General features: G+C 39.7%; 1 protein-coding gene across 3 annotated transcripts in view; it reads left to right on the top strand.

The window, feature by feature from the left end:
• Positions 1-14,848, top strand: part of THSD4 (thrombospondin type 1 domain containing 4) — a 247,357-nt gene that overhangs the window by 31,448 nt on the left and 201,061 nt on the right. For all 3 annotated transcript variants that reach the window (XM_032122684.1, XM_032122685.1, XM_032122686.1), the window contains exon 4: positions 6,535-6,974. In XM_032122684.1, the coding sequence (XP_031978575.1) occupies positions 6,535-6,974 (440 nt within the window). The remainder of the gene's footprint in view (positions 1-6,534; positions 6,975-14,848) is intronic.

The following is a 14,848-nucleotide window of genomic DNA, read 5'->3' as shown; positions in this document are numbered from 1 at the left end:
TTTCTTATAAGAGGCATAAAAAATACGGTTGTTTCAAATGAACATATATAAAATGGACTGCAAAGCCTTGCTGCTGGGAAATTGTCATGGCTATATATGTATGGACTTTATTGGAAATCAGCTGAGCTAATACTGGAAAAATATTCCTTTAAGATGCATAGATTAGTGAAAGAATTAAAAGAGTTCCATAGATGTATTTACAACACTGGCAGAGAAATACAATAATGTTACACTTGAACAGGTTCTAAAACGAAACTATCATTTCCTCAGCCCATTCAAAATTTGGCATGCTCTGCCCTGAGCAGCAGTTCAGGTCTCATTTCTAGGAGTCTGACTGGTTTTGTTTTTACACTCTTGAAATTTTAAGAAAGTGAAGTCCAGCTTTTACTTTGTGGCTTGATCACTGATCAAATATATTCACAAAAGGTGACTGTTCATGAAGAATGCTGTGTTCCTCTCATCCCAAATATGACATATGCATTTTACATAGTATCAATATACTATTTTACTGGTGTTTTGAATCCTCAGTCAGTCTGAGCCTGGCTGTGGTAAAAGCTGCATGCATATCCTTTGTGACAGGCTGTGCCCTAGTGAAATCTTTAATTAGTGAGAACTGTAAAATAAAGAAAGTGCAACCTTGGAGTAATAGGAAAAATAAGGAGTCGTTTTCCAAGTGCCTTGATAGTCCTTTAATAATGATGGGCACAGTGTGGTGTCATAGCTGGGTTATCATGTGTGGAGTAATGAGAAAAAGGACCATGGAAAAGACAAATGAACGAACACCTAGAGCCGGGGAATATGAACAGAATTTACAGGGGATCTTTGCTCTTGGAAGCATAGGACAAAGAGGGTAATAGCAGCTGAAAGTAAGACATACTGGTTCCTGTTAATTCCACTTTGCATCCAGTATATGAATGTGAGTTAACTCAGTGAATACCACTGGTAGCATTTTTCTGAGCAGGTGATAAAATGTTTTTCTGGATATGATTTCTTTGCCTTTGGGGGAAAGTAATACCATACAGCTTTGAGAAACATACATTTATGCCTGTATATCCCTTTCAGATATATATTTAGGAATAAAATGTAGTAAATTTGTTCATGAGTCCATTTCCATTCTGGGCATTTACCCAGAAAAAAGAATTACTGGACAATATGTTAAAAATTAAATCTATGATATCTAATAACATTATTGTATCTAAACTGAAATGGTAAAAAATACTGGAAATGTCTGACTTGGTTTAGATATGTCCAGGTTTAAAGCTTGCCATTATCTTGTATCCCTTTTCAGTTTTGAGTTTGGATTGCTATAGCATGCTTAATATCTACAGAATACCTAGTAACATTGGCTGTGGCTATAACAGCTTAACTATGTAGCTGGCTAAAAGGTATATACTGTCACCAAGCATTATAATAATTATTACTGTGAAATTCCATCATTAATTCACATTTGGAGTACTGTGTGCAGCACTGCACACCTCTGTAAGAATGTAGGAGTGAAAAAGGTGCCGAGAATGAGGAATTCCTTACAAAAAGAAACTGAACAGATTACGACTGCTGAATTTCAGAAAGAGATCCTGGGACTGGATTGTGTTAGCAATTGCAAATCAGACATAGTATGGTGAAGGAGAACACAAAATGATCATTCTTCATTATCACAAAGAAAAATTTGGGACACATAGTGAAATTGTCAGACCAGAGCAAAGAGAAGCACTTTTTCAATGTAAAATGTACAATCTTTTGGAAGCCAAGATTAAAAATATGCTAAAGAAGGTATTAATTGTATTCATGGATAGTAAGTCCAGTAGCGGGTATGAAAAGCAATTGGAACATGGCGTTTAGCTGAAGGAGGCCCTTGAATTACTGACCAGCACAGGGTCCCTGGATGTCTCTGTCCTGGTTCTTACACTGTTTCCTAAAGTTTTGCTTCTCCCCTCAGTCAGAAACGCAGTACTGAGTTAAATGGGCCTCTGATCTAACCATTTGCCCCCCCTACTTTTCTGAACAGTTAATTTGTATTTAAGCTATAGTTTAATAGGATGAAGTGTCTTACAGTATTTAAAATTAGTGGTTGTCAGATCAGTACTGCATTGTCTGCCATTGTCTTCGGGCACAAGTTACATTTTAAATAGTTGTGGCTTTCAGTTCATGTGATGTTTCCTCTTCAGGGACATTCTTGCATAGTATAGTTTCAACAACTGCTGCTGAAATCCTGAGATGTGGATCTTATTTCTAAATTCTGACAGAGGCAGTACTAGAAATTGGCATTGGATTTCTATAGCTTGTGTATCCCTAATTTTTGCTGAATTTTTGACTCAGGATCAGAGTGATTGCTGAATTACATAAATTAAACTATTTTTCTATTCAAAATGTCATCTATGTCAGCTTGCCAGTAATATGTTTAATTCCATAGGTTTTTAGAAAAAAAACCCCAATAAACTTTTAGAATAAAACCTGTATTTAGTGCAGCTCCAGTGTACAAAAGTGACAAAATACAAGAAAACTGGGGAAAGGGAACAGAATGGGATGCAGGGTGCTGATGAGTAAAGGAAGGGGATGGCCTCTAAACTACCCTTCTGAAAATCCAGCCTCAATTCCGTTTGCCACTCATGGGTTGAAAGGTGGCAGATTGGAAGATATTTGGTACATAACAGTCGTTATGAAGAAAATTGCTCATTTAACGGATTTTTGATAGCAAGTTAATAGGTGGTAGTGCAATTGTAGAAATTGCAAGCACTTGCACACCTGAAAACTTGTCTTACTTTTCTTTACATTGTTTATTGTACAGATGCATGTAGTGAATGGTATTGTGTCCACTTCCAAGCCTTGCCTTGCAAAATAACTGAAAAATGTGTAGGAAAGGAGGAAAGGGGAACATTAAAGGGGAAAAGAAATTGAGATTGTAGAGCAAAATATTTGGTTGTGATTAACTTGCAGTAGATAAAAATCTTTTTGGTGGTGCATTTATAGTTAAAATGAGTCTGGGTCACCTAGAGAAGGAATCAATCATGAACTATGGGGAAAGTAGATTAAATGGGTTAGTTGATCTCTCTCTTTTTACAGGCTATGTGATTCTCTTAAAGAAATTACTCTCATGACTTGGCAAGAAAAGTTCAGTTTGCATTTCACTTATTCCCCAGTGCAGGCTCAGACTCTTCCTTTAAGAAAGTGTGATTTTAATGGGTATTTCTTAAAGCAAGAGAAGGAGGCACCTAATGTTGGGGATCTCTGAGTATGTGGTGTGTCTGAGATGTTCTGAAATACGTCAGCTGAATCCCGTAACTACCTGTAAGTTCTTGGCTATATCATAGAGCTGTGGCAGAATTTCTTACTGGCTACAAAGTTACCTGGAAATCACAGGATCAGAGGACAGGAATCGGCCTGTGAGTGCTGTAATTCAACTCCTCTGCCCTGGGGAAGGGTCAGTGACACCTCGTTTTACCTGGTAGAGCTTTAGGGCTGGTCTCAGTGCTGCTGGGATCTCCTCAGGCAGTCTGTTTCCATGCTTTGTCTGCCTTCCCTCTAAGTAGTTTTTCTCCTTTAATTTGGATCACCTTTGATTAAATTTAAATCCATGGTTATTTGTGTGTTGGCTATAGACAAGAACAGTTTGCTGCAAAGAGAAAAGGAACAGCTCTTTGTATTTATTTATGTAAACTTTGGAAGTGTCATTATTGCCTCCTCTGTTTTTCATTCCTTAAACTAAGCAGCTTCAGTTTATTCAGTCTTTCATAGTAGAATTCACTGAGTAGATTATGCCATTAATCACATCATCTCCTCTAACGATTCCTCTGTAGCCCATATCTTACTCAAAATAAGAAAACAGTAAGAAAAGTAAGAAAATAGAAGTTCATAACCTGATTTGCTACTGAAAACTCCCATCTCAAAATTTTGTTATCTTACAACTAAGTAGTATTGATGAATTTGTCTATCAGTATAAGACATTATAATGTTACTTTTTAAGTTTTATTTTTATGTTCTTCCTTAATTAGCTGGATTAAACCCCCTTGTGCTGTGTCTACAAGTCTTTCACTATGAATATTTGGGGGTGTGAAATTACTTTACATTGCCTACAGTCATATGAAGTATCATTTTATCTGAACCAATGTTTGCTGCAACGAAGTTTGACAGCCAGAAGGTTCTCTCTGTAGCAGGTTGACACTTTTCACTATTCAGTTTCTATTTCTGCAAAATGATACATTTCTTATGTTAGTGAGAACTTGAATTGCATGTAGATTAATAGCTTTTAGTTGTTGTCTGCATGAGTGTCTTTGGTATTTTAAAAAACAGGTGTACTGAATCGTCGTAGAAATGATTAAGAAGTAGTCCAAACAAGTGAAACCTTACTTGTCTGATAACAAAGGACTATTAGTTTTACAGTAAGTAAATTTTTCTGCAGACTGAGTTCAGACCAGAAGAGTGGCTCTGTGTGTAGCCATTACCATTTTACATCTGAGGTAGAGCACATTAATGATTGTGTAAGTATGGGCAGTGAATATTCACTGGAAAAATCACAAACTGAAGAATAGCTTGTTTAGTTGGTCAAAGTGTGAGCCAGTGGTGTTCTCTTATTGGATATGAAAGCAAATGTAGCAGCCAGAAAGACCTTGCTGCATGTTGTAAGTCTGACATTATGCAGTATTAGGTTGTACAGGCTATTGGATTTTAATGGCTGATGCCAAATGGGGTACTCACAGGAAAAAAGACATTAAATACAGAGACATCTGCTCCTGTTTTCAAATAACATAGGAGAAATGGGTAACATCGCAGTAATGCAGATGCTTTTTATTAATCAGAAGTTATAATTAAATGCAGTTTTTTCTGTGGTTGGTGATGAAAGTGTGAGAGCAGCCTCAGAGGGGGAAAATGTTTCAGATTATGTAGACCACAACCAACTATTATACAGCAGCACCACAAACCCTGCGCTGGCTTGGCTTGTTGTATTGCAATGCTGTATTCAACCCTTGTTTGCAAACTATGTTCCAGCCTGGCCTGCCATGTCTCCAGCCATGATGAGGAATGTGTGCTCCCTGGCAGAGGTGGGGCACAGCTCAGTTACCACAGTGTATGATGGCTGTGATGAGAGGCAAAGTGTGTAGATGGTATAATCTTTTGCTATTATACAATACTGTTTGAGGCAAAATTATTAATGGAAGTTACGGGTTTAGGTTCTCATGCTGAGAAGGGGGGAGAAGTGACAGACAGACAGACAAGGCTGGCTTTCCAAAGCTCATTTTGAGGTAGCTGTGCTAGAATAGGGCTGGAGAGGTACGGCAAACATGTTTGTGGACAGTGCCTTTTCTTGCTCCCAGCTGATTTGATGTGTGTGTGTGCTTGTCGGTACAAAGCTTGTTCAGAGAATTAATAAACTACTTAAAGGATGATCATTTAAATGAATGTTCTGCATATTAATAATTGAGAGAATCAGACATTGGAAACCTGCTTTGGAAACTTGTGATTCAACTAGTTGGTCAAGAGAAGCAAGAGAAAAACTGCAAGTTTGAGTACTTTGCTCAGTGCAAAACACTGAGAAATCCTGGCTATATCTAGCTCCAAGAATGGTAAACCTTGGAACACGAGTCCACAGGGAGATGGGGATGGGTGACTGTAACTTCCTGGCTGTGCTGATACCTTTCCAATCATAAGGTCAGCATGTTTAAAATATTTGGCTTGTGGGGTTAACTCTCCTTGTGGAGAGACCCTGCCCTAATCCTTCCTAGCTTCCTTCATGAGAAGGGCCCTCTCCCTTTGGGCTACTTTCTTTCACTTTCCTTGTGCTGCTGAGTGGTGAGTATGGACTATGTGGCACTGAACACCAGAGACCAAAAATTTGTTCCATCTTTTATTGAGTTTGATGGGAATTTCTGTGAATGTAGGATTGAGTGCATCATCTTGAAGTGGTCATGTGGAGACTGGGGCAAGAGTGGTAATATAAGAGTTAACTACAGCAGCATTTTTGGTTGGTTGGAAATCAACCTGTCCTCTTACATTATTGCTTTCATAAAAAGTTCCACATTAGATGGGAGTTCCTGAAATATTATTGCAACCACCAGCACTCTCCATTGTTGAAGCGTCAGAGTGCAGCAAAGCAGTGAGTGTCTGTTAACCCAATTTCATTACCAAAAATGACCTTATTTCCTGCTTTTGGTAATATTATAACACATTTCCAAGGTTTGTATCATGCAATGTTTTCCATTGCTGAGAACAAAGAAAATCTATTCCTATCCAGATAGTCCGAAAGAAAAACAACAAAAAAAGTGCCAACTCAAAAACCCAACCAAACAAACAAACCACCACAAAACCCACAAAACCCCAAAACAACCAACCCCAAACTTTTTGTCTGAATGGTTGATGGCTGAAGGAGACCTCCTCCTACACTGGCAGTCCTTTGACAGGCAGTGAATAAGACAAGTTACTTCCTAAATCATTCCAGTTCACCTGTGACTGCGGAGTGAATGGCTGAACACCGCGGTATTCATGCTCTCTTCGTATTCCACTGTGAATTCTGATTCCTAAGTGTGTGTGTTGTGTCTGCAGGTTCCGCAGAGGATAGAAGAGCAAGGAGATGCTCCTGAGGACAGCAGTGCCGGAGTGCCCGGCCTGTGGGGCAGCTGGGGCCCCTGGTCCGCCTGCTCGCGGAGCTGCAGTGGGGGGGTGATGGAGCAGACGCGGCCCTGCCTCCCCGCCTATTACCGGGAGCGCGGCTACCGCCGGCCGGGCCGGCACTTCCCGGCCTCGGACCGGGCTCTGGCTCACCAGAGCGCCCACCACGAGGATTCGCTGTCTGCCTACCCCGGCCATGTCATCTCTGCCATCCGCACCTCTGTGCCACTCCACAGAAACGAGGAGCAGCTTTGGGCCGGGCTCCGGGCCGCGGCCGCCCCCGGGGCGCGGAACAGCAGCCAGGGCGGCCGGGCGGCCCTGAGGGGCAGCCGGCACTCGCAGGGCCCGCGGCACAGCGCCACGCCGGACAAGAGGTACGAGCCTGTGCCACAGCTCCCCTCCCTTAGGAGTGACAGGGCGGTTTAGAGTTGGGACTTCTTCACACTTACAGGAAAGTTATTATAGACTCAGACTGACTTTTACAATGTTTACCGCCTTCTGGGGGAGGCTGCCCTCCCGGTTGACTACTTACATGATGTCCAAGGGCAGATGTAATTATTCTACAATTGTGCTAAGCAGATTGTTTCCCTTTAAGATTTGTGTTATGATTTATTGAGTGATTTTTCCTTTTCTGCTGCACTCTCATTTGACATTTCCATTAAATATCAGAACAAATAACTGTTTTATAATTGTATTCTTAACTGCAGCAGCCAGTCTGATATTAATTGGTTAAAAAAAACCCCTTTTTTCCATAAAGGATAGCCAACTGTCTGTTGACTTTATTTCTACTCAAAACTCTAGTTTTGTTTTGCATTTCTATTTATTGCGTTTTTGTTTTCTCTTTTTTTCTTCCTACCACCTCTTTTAGCAAAATTTTCTGTTTGAAGAAAATAAAAAATAATGTAGTTGTTTAACACATAGAATATTTTAAACATGGTATATGTTGATATTAATTTCATAATAACAGTCTTTACGGCTGGGTGGATCTGTGCTGTTACAAGTAATTCCAAATAATTTTGCCACTTCTGGAGAAACACTTTTTTATCTTCTTAGATACCAGTCTATCAGATTTTTTAAAATATATTTGTAAAAGGAAAATAGATGTGTTTCTAGTTTGGAGACTGAGCAGAACAGGCATGGAAAACCCCTGGGGATGGAGCACTTCTTAAATGTCTGTTCTCTCTGTCTTTCCTCTGAATATGTATTCCAGCAGTTCTCTGGTTCTTTCCCTCTCAGGTCTTTTCTGGGAGATACATGAAGAGAAGTGTTTTGGGGTGGTTGACAAAAAAACCCAACCCAAACAAAACAGAAAACACCCCAGCCCCCCCAAGACATAACCAAAGAAACCTTCCTTCATGTCATCTGCATCTTTAAGATTCTTAGTGAAGCAGTCAATTGTAATTCCCTTTTTAAAGATATTTTGCTGTCCTTAACAACATAAAAAAGAATATTACCTTGAGGCAGTATTCCAGCCTGAGTGGAATAAGACAGTAGAACTCTCTGTTGCTGCTGATAAAGACATTCTCAACCCTTGCAAGAAACTCTGTCCATGTAAAAGAATACTTGAAAATATAATTAACCTGTTAAGCTCCTGTCTGTCTTGGTGAAGCATGAGTTTCAAAAATGGGATCAGCTGTTCAGATGTTGGTCTTCTCAGGTGTTGCCCATTTTCTTTGTCACTGCTTTGTCTTTCTGTCAAACCCATGCAAAGGATAGCCTAGACCTGTTGAGTATAAATTCACTGTGACACTGATGGCCTTACAGAAGCTCATGGAGTGCCAGAGACAGAATTGGTAGTGTTAACATGAGTGCAGTGAGGCAAAAGTCGTATTTTCTTTTTTGTGTTTTCCTACTTAATAATTTGCTGTAATGCAAATTAAATCTGTTCTGGGCTGTGCAGTGTGACAGCCCCAGGTTGTGGTGCATGGCTGGGTTATTGCTGACACTGGGAGTCTGGCCTTGAACCGTCAGCACAAAGTCATCCAAAGGCTGTTTGCTCCAGCCCTTGGCACCCTCTGTCTCCAAGGGAATCCTAGCTGGCCTGGCTCTGCACAGCCCTGCTGCCTCTGCTGGGCTTCCATCCCCAAGGGCTGTCCCTTGCTGCTCTGGTGGCCTCTGCAGGCCAGCACAGATTGGAATGGTTTGGAACAATCGTGCAGGATTGGCTGGAACATGAGAGGATGGTGAGCAGAAAATGGTACTGACTGTGTGCAGAACTGAAGCTGTGTTATTTCGTAAGAAATGCTTTTCCATATGAAACATTAAAATGCTCACTTTCCTGTATGATGGAGGCATTTGCTTTTGAAAATTCTTGTGCTTTCCTAAGCACAGTACAAACTTCTGTACCAGAGTTGATTTTCCACCCCCTCACAGTCTGCCCCTTGGCAAAAGACTGTGGATTCAAGGTCACTGTTTTAATCTTACTTGCATAATAAGTTATTTCCATCTTGTGTTAGGAGGTCCCTGGTGGCTTTAAAGCCTGTTGTATTGCATAACTTTCAGATTCCTTGGTGGTGACTGTAAAAACAGAATGAGAACAAAAAATGTTATTTGAAAATGGAATTATTTGAATGACAAGCCTAATAGTTTTCCTTGATTTACAAAATCCAGAGTAAAAACTTTCTTTACAAAGGAGATTACTTTTCCTATCAGGTATATGGAAAATGGATTTCAAAATGTGAGTTACTCTACATATGATTTTTATACAGCAGAACTGTGTGTACTGTTCACTAAATGGATGATACTGGAAATGTATGTCAGGCTGTTAAGTAACACCTGTGTTTTCATAATTTGTACAGTTAATGGAAACTTTTTGGGGTACTTCTATTTACTCTACTGTAGTTTTAGCAGACTTCCATAAAACGGTAAGAGAGGAACGCACATTTGTGACTGAGATAAGCTCACAGTGATAACATAGTAGAGTGAAATTGGATGGTTTCCAAGGCAAGGAGTCTTGACAGCTCCAGCAGTCCTATACAGCAGCCCAGTATGTTTGTATCATTTAGCATCGAGTGGAAAAGTTCTCTGCCTGCTTCCAAGCAGCTGACAAAGAGCTGATTAGGGGTTTTTTTAGCAAAATCCAAAATAGAATTTGTATATCATAAAAATTTGCTATACCTTGTCTTTGAAGAGGATATTCACATTTTCAGCTTTTGAAACTTAGTTTAGTTAGGCGTTAGGAACCAGGACTGCATGAGAAGTTGAGAGAGTGAAGTTTGAGTTTCTACAATTAGAAGCCTGGTTTAAAAAATTTCAGTGCTCCCCTGTTTAACTCAGTGCAGTAAGTAGAGTTCCTGCATGATTGAAATGTGCTAATTACAGTCAGTCACTGGAGTGAGTATGAAAGAAAGCTGATGGTTCTCTGGGTTGTCCACTGGCAGAGGAAGGGAGCACTCCCCAGTTTTGAAGAGTTGAGTTCCCTTTAGCACAGACTTGGTTTGTTATTTTTCCCTAGCTAAAGTGCATGGAGCACACCACACAATAAGAACAAACAGGAAGGAGGACATAGGGAAAAAATATTAAAGCATTTAGTCATCTTTATAGAGAGGCAGATATGGAAAAGTAATACGGGCATGCAGAAAGACAATGTGCTTTAAGAGAAAAAACACATCTTGAAAGGAAATACCATTCATGGACTAGGGTTTAGTACTTCTTAAATGTTGCATTTCCAGTTCTCTGTTTTGGTGATAGAGAAGACAAAACCACAATTTCACGCTGATGTGCTGAGTGTAGGATGTTTACAGCTGCCACCTTCACTTTCTCTGCACATGGGCTTTTGTGGTGGAGCAGCAAAACCTCAGTGTCCATTTATGTGAACATGGTATGCACTTGTATCTGGTTCATAGGAGCAGAAAGAAAAAACAAGCATTATCACTAGAATAATGAAATAACTAAAGCGTTCTTGCATAAATAGTGCAAGTTAAGTAAGTATGTTAATAAGGAAGGGGCTTCCCTAATGCATTTTTTTTTTTGTATTTGGAAGAGGGATGAGAGGAAAAATTTGCACTGAGGAAATAATCTAAAAATCATTGACTTCTCACATGGCTGTAGCTCTGGGTCTTTATTCTGCTGCCAGCAGCTGACGTGCAAGTCTGCTGTGCTGCTCTGTGCCCTGTCTAGGGTCAGTTTGCATTTCTAGGCCTTTGAGCAACAGAAAGGAAGAGTGCGTCATTTAGTGTCAAACCAGAATTTCCCTTCTGAAAGTATCTTTTGCCCCCTCTCACAGATGCTTTGACCAGGCAAATGTCGGAACTGTCGTTTTAAAAGTTAACTGTAGGCCTGCCAGCAGAGCAACTGTTGGCAGGTCTACAGTTAACTTTTACAAGGACAGTTCTGTTGTTGTTTCCTTAACCAATAGCCATGTGTTATGATGCAGTTTCTGTGACCTGTTCTAGTCAGTTCCGGTTCCTAGAGGTGGAAAAATGTGTGATTGCTGGACCTTCAGGTTCAAGAAGGTATTATTTTCTCAAGTTGTTAGGCTTTATATTTATTGGCATGAGTGTTTGCTTTTCTTAATATCTGGAATGAAACCCAGCTCAAGTACTTAGCCACCCCTCCTTTCATTATTTCTCTCATGGAATGAAAATGTGATGGATTTTACCCCAAGCCCTGTATGGTAACAAGAGCTTATTGTGGGTTGGTGTGTATACGGAAGGAAGATAGGGAGAGAAGGACTGGATCCCTTTCTAAGGATAAATCTTCCAGAAAATCCAAGAGCAGCAGTGGTAATCAAAGAATTTATTTTGGTAGCACTTGGGGCATTTAAAGCTGTGTGAGAAAGATGTTTACTTTCCTTCTGAATAAAATTCCAAACAGGATCCAATAGCAGTAATGATCAAATGAGGTACTACTTCACAAAATGAATAGCTAGCTGGGATGGCTGTGGCCTCAGGTTGACTTTATGCTGTCACACCTCTCATCTGGTTATTAATCCCCACAACATGCTGTAGGTCTCACTTATTATTACCAAATTAATATCCATTTTTATTATGCTACTGCAAGCATGCTTTGAGTGGGATTACCTGAAATAAACCCCTAACACAATCCTATAGTTGCAAACCACCTGAGCTTTCTTATTCTTACTGCTGAGTATTTCGACCCTTCCTGAGCTGGGCTCACTGAAGGAGGGGAAGTGAGAATGCTGCTGCTGTTCAGTCAGATACCACTGAAGTATTGCCCCATCTGTGAGGGGTAGAAACAACCAAACCTCCCATCTCATTTGTGAGGCATCTCAGCAGAGTTATGAGGTTACTTGCATTGAATTTCTGCTGGTTTACCTGCCAACTGCATGGTTGCATTATTTAATCAAATCTTAAAGAAGAAGCTAAGAATTTCCTGGGATCGGAGATGTTACTGAAAAAGAGGATTGTAGTATTTGGGTTTGAATTTTGGAATCCTATCTCAGTGTTGAAAGTCATATAAATAAGGCTATATAGCACTTGCTGAGAGATCAGTAAAACAGTGAGTTATTGTACTGGGCATATTGCAACTATGCTGAACTGGGGTATCAGTAGTGATCTCTGAGGATGGAAAATTTCATTTAAGATAGTTCACATCCCATTAATTAAACCTGTTCCCAAGAGACCATGTATTTAGTGACCTTATTCATTAATTCTACTGTCTCAGAAAAATGTAGGTATCTTTTGCCCCTAATATGATATATAAATGAGAGTGTTTGTGGTATAATGTGGTATAATCCATTTTTCTTCAAAAGAAACACTTCTTAGGCATTGTTGGTTTCTCTGTGAATTCCAGCAGTTGAAATTTTTAGGACAAATAGGCTCACAATAATTTTAATACTCTTATGTGTATGTGATACATGGGAAGCAGTGCATATCCACAAATCATGGTGTGGTTACCAAAGTTACCATGGATGTAAAAAAGGCAATTAGTTCCCTTGCCTTACTTAATGAAAATGACAGTCAGTGAGATGCAGTGACTGCCTGCCCGGATGAACTGCCCTGCAGTGTGCTGATGAAGGGAGCAGTGGGCTGGGGTGTGGCAGAAGTTGCTGCTGTTGGCCCTGCTCTGCAGTGTGTGGTACTCTCAGAAGGGCTGGCTGAGCTCTCGTGACCAAACATTTCACAGAGATATCTGCTCATTGCTGTAAGGCTGGTTTCTAGGTCAGTGAGCAGACAGGCATGCATTTTGTAATATAAAACAGTCAAAGGGCTCCCTTCTTTCATTCATGTTTAAGTGATTTTCTCCAGATTGATTTAGAGCTGGTGAAAAGTGGGTATGTGGAATGCAGAGCAGCATGGGCTGTGGTGCAGTGGGAGAGGCAGTGCGTGGTGGCTTTTGATGTGAATCAACCTGACTGGTGGGAGCTCTCCTTCTTGAGTAGGTGGAAACATATTCCCAGATCCCGTATATCAGTCATTTTTGTTAAAAATGATTCCTGTGAAAGAATCTGCTAAAATACTGTGAGATGTAAACTCACTAACAGTTAGGAGCAGTATAAGACAGTTTATTTTGTGACTTAAGGGGAAAAAATTATGGTGGAATCTTTTTAAAGTAAACCTTGTTAACCATGTGCCTAAGAATATATAAAACATGAAAGAAAATTAAATGCAGTAGGAGGGCTGGAAAGTAAATGATTGACTTGGACAATTGTAGGCCAGTCACAGTTTTGAATTATGGAGGAAATGCCAGGGATTAAAAATGTGTATCTGAAATTATTTTAAGAATAATATCTAGGAGTAATTAAAAAAATAAAGTACATTAAAAATATATGCCTATACTGATCCTGTTAACAGAAACTTAGGGAATTGGGACCGGGTTTTTTTTTGATTTGAAGTTTTGTGTCTGCAAGGACTTTTCCATCTCCCTTTATTTTTTTCTTAATTTCATTTAAAATATTGGAGTAATATTTCAATAGCTTCCTTGCTGACAGGAATAGCTAATAAGTCACTTTCAGTTCTTCAGAAAAAGAATCAAGGCAACTCTGTACTAAATACTTGAACTATGAGTAGATGGGTAGTAGCCTTTAAAGTCTGTCAATTAATTACAGTAATGTAATGCTGCAAAAGAGATAAGTTGCTATGACCCAAAATATTAGGTTAAAGGTTGGTATACTTATCCACAGAAATATACTTAATTAAGTTAGAATATATGTAATTGATTTAGTTATAGAGGATTTTGCCTACTAAAAAGCAGTTCTGTTAAAACCATGATGAGTAGAAGGGCTTAAATTTAAGCCAAAGAGCTTTGATAGGGACCTAAGGGGACTGAGCTCCTTTAGAACTAATTTTCTAGCTGAAATCAAAGACCTGCAGTTTTGGAGCATTTTTTGAAGTAGAAATTAATAACAGCAATGCCAAAGCACAAATCAGTTTAATTTAAAAGACTTTTGCAGTGGTAAATAATGGGGACTGCTATTTGGGAAATAAAGCTATAAATCAAAATTTTAACCTGTCTTCTGTCTTTTCTTCCACTTTCATCTTGTTTCTGCTGATAGATCACTGTTAAGTTCAGCTTGAGTAGGTGCTAGCTCTGGGTTGGTTGTGAACCAACAGGCAACAACACTTCAGAGAGCAGATTATAGGCAGCTGCTGAATTCCCTAGTATGGAAAACAGGCAAGAACCTGGAGAACTCCTGGCCCTGGGCACCGAGAGCCACCTCAGGCTATGGATGCAGTTAGACCAGGCTCACTGAGTACAGAGGTTTCCTTAGCATGTTAGAGGACTTGGGGGTTCATTCCAGGACAGGACTCCTAGTAAAGGAAGCCTTTGAAGATTTTGAAATAAGCTTCAAACTTGACCAAACTCTGCACAAAATTAGAAGATGTTGTCTAGGTGTTGGTTTCACGTCTGTCTGATGATGTGTGGTGAGATTCTGTTGTCTTTCATTAGTGTGGTTGTTGTGACTGGGAATACAGAGAAAAAACCCATCTCCCTCTGCTTGTGGAATTATTTCTGCCAATAGACAAGAGAAAATCTTGAGGGAAAAAAAAAATCTGTAATTCCTATGCAGTTTTTTTCTCCTTATCCCTGGTGAAACTGGTGGCTGAAGGTTGTTGCCTTTCCAAAACATTACATTATTTCTTCAGAAACAGTGAAAGGTTGTGAATTGAAAATGTAAGAAATCAGAAGTTTCTTTGGGTTAATTCTAAGGAAACTTTCCAGCAGTTGTACAACAAATCTTCCTTGTTGTCATAAATGAGTGTTTTTGCTAATGTTCACCCTTGCAGTTTTTCGTTTACAAGAGAAGTACTTTGATACTAGGAGATAAGATGAATGAAATGCTGAA

This window comes from Corvus moneduloides, chromosome 13, assembly GCF_009650955.1.
Source record: "Corvus moneduloides isolate bCorMon1 chromosome 13, bCorMon1.pri, whole genome shotgun sequence".
Taxonomy (NCBI): domain Eukaryota; kingdom Metazoa; phylum Chordata; class Aves; order Passeriformes; family Corvidae; genus Corvus; species Corvus moneduloides.
This window is presented reverse-complemented; position numbering and strand designations above follow the sequence as displayed.